The sequence below is a fragment of the Carcharodon carcharias genome, chromosome 8, assembly GCF_017639515.1.
Source record: "Carcharodon carcharias isolate sCarCar2 chromosome 8, sCarCar2.pri, whole genome shotgun sequence".
NCBI classification, from domain to species: domain Eukaryota; kingdom Metazoa; phylum Chordata; class Chondrichthyes; order Lamniformes; family Lamnidae; genus Carcharodon; species Carcharodon carcharias.
In genome coordinates, this window is record NC_054474.1 from 150,244,713 (window position 1) to 150,263,094 (window position 18,382).

The following is an 18,382-nucleotide window of genomic DNA, read 5'->3' on the forward strand; positions in this document are numbered from 1 at the left end:
TATTCTAATGAAGCAGTAAAAGATAACCCTTATGTACAGCCTTTTTAAAAAATAATTGAGCTAGTGAAGAGTTAACAAGACCAATGTATTTAAGCCAGCGGTTACCTGTAAACTATATTTTTCTCATGTAGAAATTGCAATCCAAGAATAACACAGGCTGCATAAAACCTGGAGAGATACAACAAAATATCATTCACTAACTTGAAGACAATTTGATTACAATAATAAATACAGATTCTTACCGAACTCATTACCCTTATCACAATTAAGACAATGACTTTTCTGTGAATAACCTGAGTAAAGTCAATCTATAAAATACTTTTTGCCACTTTGAAAGTTTAATTCCAGTTCCCCACCCTATTTCCATATCCCTGAATATTCCTTACTTCCAAGTGATTATCTATATCCCTCTTAAACATTTTAATTTATTCTACATCCAATACCTTGAGAGATGTATTTCCAAATTTTCAGAAGCTTTATCTGAACACTTTAGTTTGAATTTAACGCTCCCTTGTTCTAAGTTCTCCCACTAGAGCAATCATCATTCACTAACGTAATTTCCCTTCATTATTTCAAATACAAATCCACTGAATGTGTTTTTTGTAATTCATTCTTGGGATGTGAGCATCACTAGCAAGGCCAGCATTTATTGTCCATCCCCAGTTGCCCTCAAGAAAGGTGGTGGTGAGCTGCCACCTTGAACCACTACAGTTCATATAATGTTTATTACAACAAACAGTGCTTAGGGAGGGAATGTAACACATTAGTGTGTGAGGCATAACTCAATTGTACTTGGTCTCTCAGTAGTTAAATCATTTCAACCCATTGTTTGCACGAAGTTTATTCTCTTCACTCTGTAGGGCAACAATATTTTTGCTAACTCTGGCTACCGCTGACAAGCTTATCACCTGATTACTAACCATTAGGTCAGAGAGGTTTTTAAAATTATTGGATATAGTAGATTTAGATAAAATAAATCAAGATGGCCGAAAGAGAACTGGAAGACATGCTTAAAAGCAAGAGTTAGATACCAGAAAATAGCGCTCCCATCAGAAAACTGTCATTTTTTAGAACTACTGGCAGCTATAACAAGTATGATTGTGCAACAGTCCATTAAAAAGTGCCTCGGCACATTCTTGACAGAAGCAGATATTGCTGTGTATCAAGGTGTGCATTAGATAAGGAGTCACTGCTAACTTCTGTAGCTTGCCAATCTTGCTCAACATTATTCTCTAGAGTTAGAAATACCAGTGATTGGGAAGGGAGGTGCACAAGATTACACTATTATAACATTAGTGGATAAGCCTCATTGCTTTTTCTCATCTTTCCTTGTGTACCTGTGTTAATGTCACTTGTTTTATTCTCCCTTGGAACTGACGATTTTTAAAATTACTATTCACCCAAGATATGATGTGGTTTATATTTGTTGTCCACCCTCATTGTTCTGAGTATTTTGGGAGGCCATTTCGGCAGGCAGTTAATAATCAATGCCATTGGAGTAGGACTGAAGTTATATAGGTCAGATCAGGTAAAGAAGGCAGTTTCCTTCCCTGAAAAAGAGTCTTAACAACAATATGACAGCTTCACGATCACTTCTATTGATCAGCTTTTAAGATTTTTAAATAAAACTGAATTCAAATACAAACTGCCCATTTGAACTACTGTTCTCTGGATTATTTGCCCAAGCCTCTGGTTTACAAGTCCAGTAACATAACCACTGCTCTACAGTACCCCTTTTCCATCCGCGAATGAATGGCTTGCCTCGTAATATCCACATCACAAAACAATAAATAGGAGCAGGTCCAAATTCTCGGACCACTTACCGAGTTTGGGATTCAGAGAAGACATTGGAACGAATGTGCATCATTAGGTCTCCTCCAGGTGCATACTCCATCACAAAGCAAACATGATTTGTGGTTTGAAAGCACGCAAAGAGATTCACAAGGAAAGGATGCTGTGCAGAGCTTGCTGTTTCAAAGATTCGCTTCTCACACATTAAGCTAAAAGTAGAAGACAGTGACAAACTTAAAATACAGTAGGGTTGAGTTGTGTCCAGTGCCCTTCATTTATGTAGGTTCACATTTCAGCAAAGCAAATAGCAATTAACAATTAATCTAATCAAGAAATAATAAACTGTTATCATGAAGGGGTCACTTTATGAACATCCAGAGGATATTTGTTTACATAATATACTATAAATTTTCACCTTTAAGGTTAAAGCACTTTTCACCCCTTTCCACATAGTTTGCAACTTGTGTTTTCTTCACATGATTCTTATTCACCCCCTTTGTAGCTGTGCCAGTACTGCTACAACACCTGCATCTACCAACAATGTGGAAAATTGCCCAGATATATCCTATCCACAAAAAGCAGGACAAATGCAATCGAGCCAATTACTGCCACAATCTACTCTCAGTCCAAAAAGTGATGGAAGATGTCACTGACAGTGCTATAGAGTGACATTTACTCAGCAAAAACCTGCTCACTGATGTTCAGTTTGGATTATGCCAGGCCACTCAGTTCCATACTTCAAAGTCTTGGTTGAAATAGGGACAAAAGTCCATACCAGATGTGAGGTGAGACTGTCTTGACACCAAGGCAGCACTTGTCCGAGAGTGGCATCAAGGAGTGCTAGCAAAATTGAAGTCAATGGAAACAGGGGAAAATTCTCCACTGGTTGGAGTCAAACATGTCACAAAGGAAAATGGTTGTAGTTGTTTGAGGCCAATCATCTCGACCCCAGGACACTGCTGCAGGAGTTCCTCAGAGTAGAGTCACAGGCCTAACAATCCTCAGCTGCTTCAATGATCTTCCCTCAAACAAAAGGTCGAAAGTAGGAAAGATTGCAGTGTTCAGTATCATTCACAGTTCCTCAGATATTGAAGCAGTCCCTGTCCATACGCAGCAAGACCTGGACAACATTCAGGCTTGGACTGATAAGTTACAAGTAATATTCACACCTTCACACAAGTGTCAAGCAATGGCCATATCCAACGAGAGAGAATCTAACCATCTCCCCTTGATGTTCAACAGCATTACCATTGAAGAATCTACCATCAACATCCTGGAAGGTCATCGTCGAACAGAAACTTAACTGGACCAGCCATATCAATATTGAGGTGACAAGTCCAGACCAGAGGCTGGGAATTCTGCAGCAAGTAATTCATCTCCTCACTCTTCACACTTGTGCACATTCTGAAAGGCACAAGTCAGGGGTATGATGGAATACTCATTTGCCTGAATGAGTGCAGCTCCAACAACACTCAAGAAGCTCCACACCATGCAGCACAAAGCAGTCCATTTGATCAGCACCCCATCCACCACCTCTACCACGGGTCATAGTGGCAGCAGTGTACACCATCTACAAGATGCACTGCAACAATATTGGGTCTTAAACGAAGTGGCTGCTGAGATAGTAAGTGCATTGGTTTTAATTTTCCATAATTCCCTAGATTCTGGAAAGGTCCCATCAGGTTGGAAAATAGTGAATGGAACTCCTCTATTCAAAAAGGAGCAAGGCAGAAAACTACAGGCCAGTTAGCTTAACATCTGTCATAGAGAAAGTGCTGGAATCTATTAAGGAAGTTATAGCTGGGCACTTTGAATATCTCAATGCAATCAGGCAGAATCAATATGGTTTTGTGAAAGGGAATTTGTGTTTGACTAATTTATTAGAGTTCTTGAAGAAGTAACTAGCAAGGTGGATAAAGGGAAACCTATGAATGGGGTGTACTTAGATTTCCAGAAGGCATTTGACAAGGTGCCACATCAAAGATTACTACTTCAAGTAAGAACTTATGGTGCAGGGGTAACATGTTAGCATGGATAGAGGATTGGCTATCTAACAGAAAACAAGAGTAGGCATAAATGGGTCATTTTCAGGTTACCAAGATGAAACTAGTGGAGTGCCACAAGGATTAGTGCTGGAGCCTCAACTTTTTACAATCTACATTAATAATTTGGATGAAGAGTCCGAATGTATAGTTGCTAAATTTTTCAAGATAGGTAGGAAAGCATGTTGTAAAGAGGACATATGAGGTCTGCAAAGAGATATATATATAGGTTAGGTGAGTGGGCAAAAAGGTGGCAGGTGAGATATAATGTGAGAAAATGTGAGGTTATATACTTTGGCAGGAAGAATAAAGAACCTGAATATTATTTAAATGGAGAAAGGCTGCAGCAGAGGGATTTGGGAGTCTTGTGCATGAATCCTAAAAAGCTAACAAAGTTCAACAGGTAATAGGGAAGGCAAATGGAATGTTGGCCTTTATTTCAAAGAGAATGGAGTATAAAAATAGAAAAGTCTTGCTAAAGCTATACAAGACATTAGTTAGACCACATCTAGAATACTGTGAAGAGTTTTGGTCCCCTTATCTATGGAAAGATATACTGCCATTGGAGGCAGTCCAGAGTAGGTTCACTAGGTTAATTCAGGGTATGAAGGGATTTCTTATGAGGAGAGGTTGAGTAGGTTGGGTCTGTACTCACTGGAGTTTAGAAGAACGAGAGGTGACCTTATTGAAACATAAAAGTTTCTTAGGGGGCTTGACAGGGTAGATGCTGAGGGGCTGTTTCCCTTTGTGGGAGAGTCTAGGTCCAGAGGGCATAATCTCAGAGTAAGGGGTCGCTCATTTAAAACAGAAATGAGGAGGAATTTCTTTGAGGGTAGTGAATCTGTGGAATTCTTTACCGCAGAGGGCTGTAGAAGCTGGGTCGTTAGGTATATTCAAGGCGGAGATAGACAGATTTTTAATCAGTAAGGGAATCAAGGGTTATGGGAAAAAGGCAGGAAAGTGGAGTTGAGGATTATCAGATCAGCCATGATCTCATTGAATGGTGGAGCAGACCCAACAGGCCAAATGGCCTACTTCTGCTTCTACGTCTTATGGTCTGTGGGAAAATGTGAATTCCATTTCCATCTTGGCAGGAAGAATAGAAAAGCAGCATATTAGCTAAATGGAGATATACTGCAGAACTTTGATATACAGAGGGATCTGATGTCCTGGTACATGAATCACAAAATGTTACTCTGCACGTACAGCAAGTGATTAGGAAGGCAAAGGGAATGTTGTCATTTATTGCAAGGGGAATGGATTATAAAAGTAGGGATGCTTTGCTACAGTTGTACAGGGCATTGGTGAGACTACATCTAGACTACTGTGTGCAGTTTTGGTAGTCTTTTAGGAAAGGACATAATTGCATTCAGAGCAGCCTTGGTTCAAACATGGACAAAGGAGCTGAACTCAAGAGGTGAGCTGAGAGTGACTGCCCCTGACATCAAGGCAGCATTTGACCGAGTGTGGCATCAAGGAGCCCTAGAAAAACTGGAGTCAATGTGAATCAGGGGGAAAACTCTCCATTGGTTGGAGTCATAGCTAGCACAAAGGAAGATGGTTGTGGTTGTTGGAGGTCAGTCATCTCACTTCCAGGACATCACTGCAGGAGTTCCTCAGGGTAGTGTCCAAGGCCCAACCATCACCAGCTGCTTCATCAATGACCTTCCTTCCTCAAGGTCAGAAGTGCAAATGTTCACTGATGATTGCACAATGTTCAACACCATTCGCTACTCCTCAGATACTGAAGCAGTCCACGTCCAAATGCAGCAAGACCTGGACAATATCCAGGCTTGAGCTGACAAAGGCAAGTAGCATTCACGCCACACAAGTGCCTGGCAATGACCATCTCCAACAAGACAGAATCTAACCATCGGCCCTTGACATTCAATGGAGTTACCATTGCTGAATTCCCCACTATCAACATCCTGGGGGTTGCCATTGACGAGAAACTGAACTAAAATAGCCATATAAATACTATGGCTATAAAAGCAGGTTAGAGGCTAGGAATCCTGCAGCGAGTAACTCGCTCCCCAAAGCCTGTCCAACATCCATAAGGCACAAGTCAGGAGTGTGATGGAATACACTCCATTTGCCTGGATGAGTGCAGCTCCAACAACACAAGAAGTTTGATACCATCCAGGACAAAGCATCATGCTTGATTGGTACCCCATCCACAAACATTCACTCCCTCCACCACCGACGCACAGTGGCAGCAGTATGAACCATCAATGAGATACATTTCAGAAACTCAACAAAGCTCCTTAGGTGGCACCTTCCAAACCCACAACTGCTACCATCTAGAAGGACAAGGGCAGCAAATACATGGGAATACCACCACCTGGAAGTTCCCCTCCAGTGATTCACCATCCTGACTTGGAAATGTATCACTGTTCCTTCACTGTCACTGGGTCAAAATCCTGGAACTCCTTCCCTAACAGCACTGTGGGTGTACCTACACCACATGGACTGCAGTACTTCAAGATGACAGCTCACCACCACCTTCTCAAAGGCAATTAGGGATGGGCAATAAATGCTGGCCTAGCCAGCGAGGCCCACATTCTGTAAATGAATAAAAAAGCCTAATGCTTATAGTACCATACCCCAGGGAGAAAGTTTTTTTTTTTGGTCAATACCCTCGATGTAGATCGTAAAAATGAATAAAAACAAACTGTCCCTAGTACAGAGGTAGCAAACACCCACCTGTCTACTTCACCTCGAGAAACTACACTTCCTTTCTTCAAGGCTTTAATAGCAAACATTTTCTTAGTCAATTTATGTTCTGCTAGCAGCACCTAGGATAGAGCAAGTTAGTTAGAACAGAAGTACAGCAACCCATGCTTCTGAAAATGAAGCCCCAGTATCCGACCCCCCACCCACCCAGAGGTGTACTAGAGGATTCCGGGATGCCAACGATCATACTTCAGCCCCTACCATGGTTTTAGATTCACATATGCACTCTCAATTTAGTAGGGGGTATAGGAACCATGAATAACTTTCCCCTTCTAAATCTATGGACATGAGGCCAGCTGTAGTTCTTCTAAATGACCACACTCCCTCCCAGTGAATGGAAATCAGCTAACACAACACAAACTAGGCAATGAAAATGGGACCTCCTCATTCAGAAGCTCATAAGGTAAACTTGAGTCTTGTATAACCAACTTTATCCTGGGCTGAACCAGAGAGGTTCAGAGACTTGATGTTACTTTAGTGCACATTAATTTTACACTTTTTTCTTTATTCTTTCATTAGATGTGGGTGCGCTGGCAAGGCCAGCATTTGTTGCCCATCCTTAATTGCCCTTGAGCTGAGTGACTTACTAGGCCATTTCAGAGGGCAGTTAAGAGTCATCCACATTGCTGAGAGTCTGGAGTCACACCTAGGCCAGACCAAGTAAGAATGGCAGATTTCCTTCCCTAAAGGACATTAGTGAACTATATGGGTATTTATGACAAATCGATGATAGTTTAGTAGAATTTAATATTAATTGAATTTAAATTCCACTAGCTGCCATGGTGGGATTTTAAGCCATGTTCCCACAGCATTAGCCTGGGTTTCTGGATTACTAGTCCAGTGACATTACCACTATGTCACCGTCTCTCCTGCCAGATTGCTCTGCTTTAGAATGGGTTTTCACACCAGATATTTTACTTGGATTCAGCATCACAAGACCATGCCTAATGTAACAACTCCAGGGACTGAACAGAGAATCCTGATCACTGTTTTGGCTCACTGGATTTATGCCAAATACCAACAAGCGGTTTAACTTCAACAGTGGAAGAAAAACGACTTCTAGAATGTACTTCAGGCAACAAACTACTACTCAGGTAAAGAGCAACTACTGTCAACAAAGGCACTTTTCCTGCACCAATACTCAACATAAAACTCAGCCTTAAAATTGTCCTTTATAAGGATATGGTTGTTTCCAATCATATTTTTTAACTTGTTTGACCATTTTTTGCAAAGGAACAACTTTAGGGGAAATAAAAAAAAAGGTTACTTTTAATGTTTTTATTTTTGTTTGGAAAAATCAATGTGTAATCTTACGGGTTTGGAAAAAAGGAGGCACACAGGCATAAGGGAAGGTGGTTAATGTGCCAAATGGAAGTTGTTTCTCCTAGAGTCTTAACAACAAGCTTGCCTAGCTTTTAGAAAGACATTTTCACCGTTTTACATTGGTTTGTAAGGCAGAGGAGTGGATTATGGACATGCTTTTTGATAGAGGGGGGCTTTTAAAACTGAACACAAAGCAAATGGTCAAAAAATGCAACAAGATGGTTAAAATACAGGAGATTGTGGGAGTGAAAAAGAAAAAGGTTCTTCTGGGTTATAGGACAAGAGTTTAGAGGAGTTTGTCAATATCAAACAAGGCAACCCTCTCATGAGGGAAATCACATAGCATGTCCAATGTTATCTGAGAGATAAGTTGTACATTTTCTAGTAAGTGATTCATTGTAACCATTAATAATAAGTGTGTTTAATGTACTGAGGAATAAAACTATTTAATTCAAAACCAAGCCTCATCATATTTAGTTTTAAATTGATCTACATTTGAAGGGAATTAAGGGCAAATGATACAAAAGATGCTCCCCATGTCATATGGGTTTCCAGTGCTGCAACCATGGGATTGTTATAATACAAGTAGATACAGGGCATTCTGAGCCAGCTCCCATAAAAGTAAGATGCTCAGTCCACTATGGGAGGGACTGATATCCTTGAATTCAAGGAGGTATCTTTACCAGAAACAAACCTACAACAGCCAACATGGAATCTCTAGTTAGTGCTATTGCTGTCTACCTCCAAAATAAAGCCGGAGTTAAAGCTCTTACTGCATTTCAGAGCAAAACGAAAATCAGTATGTTATTTGCCCAACTCGGGGTTGCCAATCAGATATTTTAAATACAATTACCATGTCAAATAATAAAGATATTTGCTGGTGAGGGAAAATCCATTAAATTTCAAAGCCTGTAAACTTAACCAGGAAATTATAAAGATATGCTATTGACATAACAGGGCGAAGGCTCTGCAATTAATAGGAATCAGCAAATTAAAACACTTTGGCTGTTCCATGAAAGAAAACTATAGATGACAAGAACATAAACATGAGCAATTAAATCCTATTCACATATCATGCCTTTGAAAAGTTATTTTGCATCCCAGAAGGTGCTGTGTACTATCTGCCACTTACAGAAACAAAGCAGCGTTTAAAGGGATGCCAAGTAGCAAGACACTGAAAAAAATGTAGACTGAGAAAGGTGAGCGAAACTCCCAATTTATCACAAATCTCCCTCATACCTTTCCAAAGTGACCTCGTCCCAGAAAGGCAACACAATAGAAATCATCAATATGCAAGGTCTGCTTTCTGCAAAGATATATTAGAATATTCATTTTATGGACTGCAACAATAGCTAACTAGTTTTGACAGAAACTGCTAGACATGCACAAAAAGTCAGTTAACATTTGAAAAGGAGGGAGATTAATACTGCAGTAGTTTTGATGAAGAATCTCACTCAGAATTTGTTTCTCTCTCCAGCAAAGTGAAACAACTTGAGTACTAATAGTGCTAATAATAATCTTCCAAAATTCCTTAGAATCTGGTAGGGTCCCAGTGGATTGGAAAATAACAGATGTAACACTTCTTCTCCACAAGAAAGCAGGGAGACAAAAAACAGGAAACCAAAAGCCAGTAAGTCTAACATTTGTCGTAGTAATGGTTTCTAGCAATTTCTCCAAGAATGTTATAGCAGGATACATAGAAAATCATAATTGGATCAGACGGAGTCAACATGATTTTATGAAAGGTAAATTGTGTTTAACTAATTTATTATTAGAGTTCTTTGAGGAAGTAACAAGCGAGGTGGATTTAGGGGAACCTGCAGATGTGGTGTACTTAGATTTCCAAAAGGCATTCATTAAGGTGCCATATCGCAAAATAACATATACACAAAACAAAATAGCACAAAATAAGAGTTCATGGTAAAGGGATTTTTAGCAGGGATAAAGGATTGGTTAGTTAACAGAAAACAGAGAGTAGGGATTAATGAATCATTTCCTGGTTGGCAAGCTGTAAATAGTGGAGTGCCACAGGGATTAATGCTATGACCTCAACTATTTACAATCTATATCAATGACTTGGATGAAAAGGCTAAGTGTATGGTAGCTAAATTTGTTGATAACATCATGATAGGTAGGAAAGTAAGTTGTCAAGAGGAGGTAGAGAATCTGTAAAGGGATACAGGCAGGTTAAATGAATTGGTAAAACTTTGGCAGGTGGAGTATAATGTGGGAAAATGTGGAGTTGGCAGGAAGAACAGGAAAGCAGAATACTATTTAAATTGAGAGAGACTGCAGAACTCAAGTGAAACAGAGGGATCTGGGTGTCTGGTATATGAATCACAAAAAGTTAGTATGCAGGTACCAAAAGTAATAAATTATAGAGCAGCAATTCTGTATCTGCCCAAGAAAACGTACCATTTAAAATTGACCAAATTAAGGTTAGGAAGAAATAAGATCAAGATCCAAGTTAATGAAATCCCACTTACAGTGCTGAAATGGAGTTCAACTTCTTGTAACTTGATCTTCTTGTAAGCTTAAGCTGCTTACTTGTTCAGATATACAAAACATTGATAGTCAGTCCTTACCTGAGTGTAACCCAGGCTTGATTTTGTATCTCTGATGCTTGTTTAGTCTGTTGAGTTTTCACCTCTGTACCACTTCCAATTGCACTCTAAAAAAAGAGAATAACTAACCTGAAGAACAAGCAAAAATTGCAGTCGGGAGGTAAATAAACAAAACATGGTCTTACACAAAATTATGGATTTTGCATTCTGCCATCATACAGTACTGCACATTGTAGTTAAACAACTTTATTTCTTTAGAAGTGGTTACTTAATATTTAAAGCATTGGTAGTTATTTGGCATCTTATCTACCAGCAACATCCCAAAGTACTTACAAATAATTAAGTACTTTAAAGTGGAGTCACTTATGTAGGCCAGTTCAAACCCAGCAATGAAATGAAGTGATTGGTCAATGTATTTTTAAGTGGTGTCAGTTGATAGAGAAATATTGAGCAGGAAGTTTTCTTGATGTCCTGGCCAATGTCCAAATGGATTCTCCCAAGTTAATGTGCAGCTGCAATCAAAATCTTCCACTCAAATTCCCAGGTTGATCTCAAAATACGCACATCACACAAGTTCCCAACATTTTAATAGACATTTCTTTCCTTCTAAGAAAATATAAGCATTTTTTTTTATTTTGCCAACCAATTACACCACCATTATTACTCTGCTCCTCCTCTGTGCCCCTTCTCCAATAACTAGCATTTTTTACCTGGCAGTCAGCAAGTGAAAGTATCCTTTCCTCTGAGGCACAATTTATAAAAAGCCGAGGTGGCTTGGGAGGAGGCTCTGGGCTGAAGTTTAGGTTGATAGGTGTAAAGTTCCTATACATACAAACACACACAATTAAAAGAATGAAAACAAAAGACCAAGACAAACAAGATCTCACATGGAAGTACGTGTCATTATGATTGCTTAGAAGATTTGAGTCTAGGGTGCATATTTCAGAAACTGCAAATGTAATTTATTACATCTGGTTAATCTTTTCAGCAGATTCACATCCTAACTGTAGTTATAGTTCCTTGTAACTGCATCTTATTTGAATGGCAATAAATACTGATATTTCCTCTTTCCTACAATAATCTGGATAATTACCATTGACTTTTTATTAACTCATTCATAGGATATGGGTGTCATTGGCAAAGCCAGCATTTATTGTCCATCTCCAATTGCCCTTGAGAATGTGGTGATGAACTGCCTTTTTGAATACAACTGATTGGCTTGTCAGGCCATTTCAGAGAGCAGTGAAGAGTCAGCCACATTGCTTTGGGTTTGGAGTCATAGATCAAACAAGGCAAGGATGGCAATTTGCTTCCTAAAGAACACTTGTGGACCAGCTGGGTTTTTAAGCGATAATCTTTTTTGTTTACCTTTATTGATACTATCTTTTTATTTCAGATTTATTTAATTAATTGAATTTAAATTCTCCAACTCCTGTGGTAGGATTTAAACTCATGTTTCCAGATCATTGGACAGGCCTCCAGGTTACTAGTTCAGTAGCATAGCCACTATGCCACTGTATCCCAGTCAGGTATCAGTCATGTGTGATCTGTCCTCACAATATTTTCACATGAATTTTTCACCAGGGGGATACCATTAGGAGTGTGTACATGACTAATTTGTTTCCTTTTTGGCCCTTTCTGGTGAACTTTACTTCTGGGTTTGGAAGGTGTTGTCTAGGGAGCCTTGGTGAGTTCCTGGTTGATATTGCTCAGTTCTGCAATGGGCAGAAAATTTCTCAGTTTGGAGATGCACCCTTCTTAACAAAAGGCTATACCTCTAGCTTTTAAATTTGTTCAAAATATTTTGCAGCTTTGATATCTCATGAGTTAGAACACAATGACCCAAACTGAGTTTTGCTAGCTCATTTATTTTGCTTTGCAGTACATTAGGAGTTGTGTGCATAAGAGCCGAGCATGCCACGAGCTCAAGTACAAAGACAGCTAGCCACTTGCACATTCTTGCTTCTGTTGAGAAGAGTTTTGTCAGCTCACAATCACTCTACTAAAGACTGGCATGGAACTATTGCACTGCATCTCAGAAGTAACCAAAAACATATATTTCCTATCCTTACCTGGCTGGAACCTGCCTCCTGGCCAATAATCCCAGGGCTAAGAACAGTTAGGGTGAATTCAGTAGTGCAGACCATCCTGTTTATTAAAAATTGGAAAGCGCTATTTGGTGACAACCAGCAGGAACAAAACTTCTTACCTCCCTCAATATTCCTTTCCTGCTACCCAATTTTGGAGTCACTTAACCATTACTTTATTGATCCCACTTTCTTTTCTCCCTTCAGCTGTGGCAGTGTCCTTGCAGTTTGGGTCTCATCACTTCACCCAAGTTTCTCAAATTTACAAAAGCTTGGAGAGTTTCCGATATGTTGGTTTTCTTTCTTTCCCCAGTCCTGCCAGATCAGATTGTAAATTAGATTTGGATGGTGGCCCTTCAGTCAATTTGATATAATCCTTTCAGTTTAGCAGTCCTGAAGCCTTCCCACACTCTACAGTAGTCCAAAAGCGCTCAGACTTAAAGTCAAAACAAGCGGGCTGACAGACCTATGCATCAAACTTTATTAGTTTCTTGTCGGGAATCCAAGTGACTCGTTTGAACTAATGTGCCACAAGAAGTTTTCCATTTGGAAATATAAAGGAACAGGAAAGCCTTAGATCACACAACTTGCCTTGGTTCTGGTGACAAAGTGCTGAAAGTGCATGGTGCACCGGATAGTGATGTGAAATTGGAATCAGATGGAGGCAATGGTGGACTCATTGTTGTCATGCTGCTACAAGGAGGCAGCATACTCATCATTAGACGCCCCCAGGTGGCAATATTAATATTCATCTGTGATGCTCTCAAAAAGTTTTTCCCTATGAAAAGATAAGGTGCTTCAATTAGAAAGTTCAGTGACCATCCCTCATGCTTAAGCATAGGCGGAGCACTTAAAAGGTACAGTAAAAATAAAACACATCCACGTGCGGACACATACACAAAGGCTCGAATCACAAAAATAAAAATCCAAAGAGAAAAAGATTTTGCACTATTATTTAACAAAAAAAATGGTTACAGTCATGCATGTATCAGAGCAAATCTCTGCTCACTGAAAGTTCTGATATTTTGCCATCAAGTGGGTAAGCTTGATAGAACCCACCTCTCTCTTTTGGGAAAATTCGATTCTGTCGTCGTAGCTTTGGGTATCGATCAATGGCAGGATTACAGAAGATTACCTGGAATGATTTACACCATTGTTGAGTCTTAAACTCTTCATTTACATGGAATATATTCAGAATAAGAATGAAAGAACATCACCAAACATGCCGAAGCTTTTCGTCTTGCACTCACCAGGGCAGACGAAAGAACGCCAAATTTCAAAGGGAACAATTTATTATGCATGAGAAGGGGATGCCGATTGCATGCTAATTGACCCTGGTCATTGCGTTGCCATGGTGAATGCACCAGGGAACTATTGTCGTCATGCTTTTGTTTAATTCAAAATAAAGGCACAATGGCTGGACACATTCCTCTTGCCTGCTACTTTTGCCTACAAAGGACAGATCCTTGCTTATGAATACATGTAGCTTCTAGCAAGCATAAGAGAGCCACGTTGCAAGCCCAACTGATAATCTTAAATAGGTTGTTAGTGTAATTCTTAGCACACATTCAAGATTGTTCAGCAAGGGCTGACCAATTGGACCAATCTAGCAACTGGTGGATTGTATCATGCAGCTCATCCCTTCAGCTGTTTTCAATAGGTAGAGTATTGGTCATAGCCAACCAGCCCATGCTTCCAAAACTCAGAACATAATGTGTAACATTAGATGCGATTCCATGATTGGACAACACTTATTGAACAACCCGAATGTGCTGAGAATTACACCAAGAGCCAATTTAAGATTATCTGGCTTGCATTGTGGCTCACTTATGCCTGCTAGAAGCTACGTACGTTCATATGCAGGGACTTGTCCACTGCAGGCAAAAGGAACATGTGCAAGCATTGCTTTTTTTTTAATTAAATAAGCCTGGGGGACAATAGTTCCCTGGTGCACTCTCCAGGACAATGCCTTAACCACAATTGGCTTGCCAACCAATTAGCTTATTTTTTTCAAGCAGTACAAGTTGTTGCTCCCTTTGAAATTTGGAATTCTTGCGTCTGTCCTGATGAGTGCAAGACGAAAAGCTTCAAAAGCATGTCTCTCTTTTTTTCAACAATACTTAAGGTCTCTACTACCAAGCGACATCCCCAACACTTTCATGAATAGATGGAGTATGCATGCAAAAAGTTGTTTTTTTTTTTAAAAAAGCTCATGCATTGGCAGAGCAACTTCAGTTTCAAGCACAGCACTCTATAGAATGCTGGGATTGTAGTTGAAATCTATAATTCCTAAACTCAGCCATGCCATTTTGGACTTGAGGAAATTCATTGGTGTCCCAACCTGCTCTCAGAAACATCTGAGGAAAGCTATGCAGCAGCATATGAATTGCTTCGAAAGTGGATTAGCTGCCTTCCCCTAAAGGGCAGGGTTGATTACATGATGTGCTATACAAGCACAAAGAGGAAGAATAACAGTCTCACCTCTGCAGAAAGCACCCCCTGTGGCTCCAAGCACAGAGTCATCACATGGCACTGGTTGTCCAGGAATTCCTCAAGTCGCAGGAACTTTACTGCACACAGCTCTCGCCAGTCCCGCCAGTAAACAGCAATTTCCAACTCACGAGACTACATAGGAGGAAAACCAAAACCTGCAAAATAAGTCTGAATGCTACACTAATGTAAACTATAACTAATAATTAGTATGGACACACATTGCTGATCAGGCAAACTGAATAAAATCATACAATCACCCAATAAGACCATGGCTCATCTTTGACATCAACTTCACTTTCCTGCGATTCCCTTAATGCCCAAAAATCTTTAATGTATTCAGTGACTGAACGTCCATAGCCCTTTAGAGTTGAGAATTTCAGAGCTTCACAACCCTTTAAATGAAGAAAACTCTCATCTCATTCCTAAATGGCAGACCCTTTATGCAGAGACGATGGCTGCAAGTTCCACAATCTACAACCAGGAGAAAATCCTCCCACCATCTACCCTTAAGAATTTTGAATATTTCATTGAGATCACCTCTCATTCTTACACCAACCATTTGAGCTGCAGGTCTAATTAACAGTTGGTAAGTAGGTTAGGTTTTTTTAGTTGCAGCACCCAAAGTAAGTGATCGTTATGCATTGCCAGTTTCCCACAGTGTACTTGCCCAAAGTGTACAGGTGTACCAAAGCCAAGTGCAGACAAAACCATTCATTGTGAAGTGTTTGTACTGAAGTGAACACTACCTGTGGATTTTTGTGATGGTATATGCAAATCAAACTCAAAAACATGTTGATAAGGTTCACTGGTTCTATAACAGTATTTAAATTGGTACAGGTGGAAAAGACAGACTACAGCAAATATCAGTTTTGTGGTCTAACAACAGAAGGAATCTAAGATTTTACTGAGGTGACCCAGTGGATAGAGGCCCAAACAGTCTCAGGCCCAATAGCTCTTTCAAAAGTAGTAATGGCAGGAGGGTCGGAAAATTGTATGCAGATCCCAAGAATACTGCTGCATGCCCAAGTTCACTTTTACTGGAAATTGATATCTTCTTGCTAAACAGAGTTATTCTTTATTATGTGCATGGATTGATTGTATGTTTATATTGCACATTCATTTTCAGGCCAAAACATTATCACTCAAGTGTTACAGACAATCTAGACCTAGTAGCCACCTGTGAATTATTTTTAAATGCACAACGTAGTAAAACAACAGCTATGATTATCACTCAAGCAAGACCATGGCAGATGGTGGTGCGGCTGCACTATTATTCAAAGCATGGGATGGTGACTTTAAATTGAGTACTGTTGAACTTCAAGGAGAGAAGATGCTTTCTAGCAAGAGTGTTTATTATTTACCATCCAAGTGTCAAAATGGCTGAGTTAGGAGCACTCTTTCTTTCAATTCAGATGTTGCTGATTCAAGCTCCACTTCAGAACTTAAGCACATAATTTAGGTTGACACTGCAGTGCAAGACTGTACAAATGAATGCTAAGGATCCTGTGGCTCTATTGAAAGCAGAGCATGGAGTTTGCCAAGTGTCCTGGTTCACATTCTTCCCTCAACCAACAAGACCATTCATCTCATTGTCATCGGTGGGACCTTGCTGCAAACAAAATGACTGCTACATTCACCTATACGACAGCAGGCACACTAATTCAGGCTATGTGAAGCACTTTGGGATGTTTGAGACACATGACAAGATGCTGTATGCATGCAAGTTATCTAACAATGATTTCACAATTTAGTGTACAGCATTCAGTCCTGTATCATTCAATATGTCTAGGTTAGTTATGTCATGGTGCTGCCTCATTATGATGCTGTTCAGTGGCATAATTTCAAATGAAAGGACTGGTAATATTTCAGTGTCAATAGCAAGCTCTGGTGTACCAGTTAGATTTGCTGATGGAAAAAGCAATTAATTCAAATTTGCACAAGTATATTTCACCATGCTTCTTTTGTTTATTTTTGATAATTATAAATTTTGGAGCTGTTTGGATTATCATGTCATTGCTGGTTCTCTGAAATGGCTATTCATTTAGTCCCACTCCCCTGCATTTTCTTTAAATATTTATCCATTTTTTAAAAAAAAGTTATGCTGGTTCCGTTTCCACCACTCCTAGTAGGAGCACACCACATTCAACAATCCTCTATATAAAAAAAATGGAACCCTCCTTTTGTCCTTTTAGTGATGATATTAAGTTTATGCACTCTAGTGTTGACCAGCAGAAATGGTTCATCCCCATTTACCTCAAGATCCTCCCTCTGAACACCTCCCATCCTGCCCCACCCCAATCAATTCTCCTCTTGAATTTCTGTTTTAGTCAAATAAGCACCAGTTCCTTTAATCTGGCCGCATAACTAAAGGTTCTCATTGTTGGTGAATCTTTTCTGTACCCTCACCCTGGTCTTGAGATCCTTCTGAAAATAAGTGTCCAAAATGCCTACAATATTCTAATTGCAGTCTAACCAAATGGCTTGTATGGTTTTACCATTACACCTGCTTTTGGGCTTTATTCATTTATAAAATTGAGAATCCCAAATTCAGAATTTAAGCCATGCTGACCAACAAGACTAATTACAGTTTGCATCATTAATATACCCTGTCGAGTTCAATGCTGAAGGTCTGATCCCATGTTTGATTCTTCACTGAACGCCAGTGTGTTTGTCCCACAATTCGATTGTCCAGTTTCAGAACAGCACTCGCTTCGGCTGAAAAATAGAATCGGACAATTAACAAGCTCCAGTTAACTTTCACTATCTTCACATCATGCCCCCTCCTATTGTATATATCTAGAGAAAAAAAATGTGGAAAGTAATGGCCTGCTTTGATAGTGCTGAGCACCTCGCATCAGTTAGGCAAAGGAAGGACTGGCAAGTGTGTGGGATCAGGTTATCAATCTGCACTTGAGACGCACATGCAGACCCAAAATAAGATAAGAATATAAATTTCACACCAACCAAGAAACGGCTTTGTATACAAATGCACATCGATAATTAAATACTCACTACTTAGCTCCTCTGATTTTAAGTATCGGCGTGCTGTGTTTCGCCTGTGAATATTCATCCCTGTCCATGTCTTAACAGATGATAGAGGAGTTCCTGGACCGGGTGATGCACTTGCCATCCAGGAGCGACCTGGGACATTTTCAAGAAGGTGCTGGCATCCTATTAACTTTACTTCCAGTGTACCTGGAGAATTAAGAAATTAGGGAATATTTGTACCATATTTTGAGGCACAGGCATTATACATGTTAGGCTGGGATACCATTGTCTTTGTCCATTCGGGACAAAATGTCAAGAAAATCCTTCAAAACAATATGCTTCCAGCTTTCAGGGAGAAATT

The 18,382-nt window shown here is 39.8% G+C and overlaps 1 protein-coding gene across 2 annotated transcripts in view; it reads right to left on the reverse strand.

The window, feature by feature from the left end:
* The window catches only part of LOC121280996 (serine/threonine-protein kinase N2-like), a 41,438-nt gene that overhangs the window by 6,636 nt on the left and 16,420 nt on the right, over positions 1-18,382 (reverse strand). For both annotated transcript variants that reach the window (XM_041193524.1, XM_041193523.1), the window contains exons 7-17: positions 18,046-18,228; positions 17,639-17,748; positions 15,022-15,165; positions 13,600-13,675; positions 13,132-13,318; positions 11,164-11,275; positions 10,475-10,560; positions 9,129-9,195; positions 6,537-6,628; positions 1,824-2,000; positions 106-168 (exon numbers count right to left, since the gene is read on the reverse strand). In XM_041193524.1, the coding sequence (XP_041049458.1) occupies positions 106-168; positions 1,824-2,000; positions 6,537-6,628; positions 9,129-9,195; positions 10,475-10,560; positions 11,164-11,275; positions 13,132-13,318; positions 13,600-13,675; positions 15,022-15,165; positions 17,639-17,748; positions 18,046-18,228 (1,297 nt within the window). The remainder of the gene's footprint in view (positions 1-105; positions 169-1,823; positions 2,001-6,536; positions 6,629-9,128; positions 9,196-10,474; positions 10,561-11,163; positions 11,276-13,131; positions 13,319-13,599; positions 13,676-15,021; positions 15,166-17,638; positions 17,749-18,045; positions 18,229-18,382) is intronic.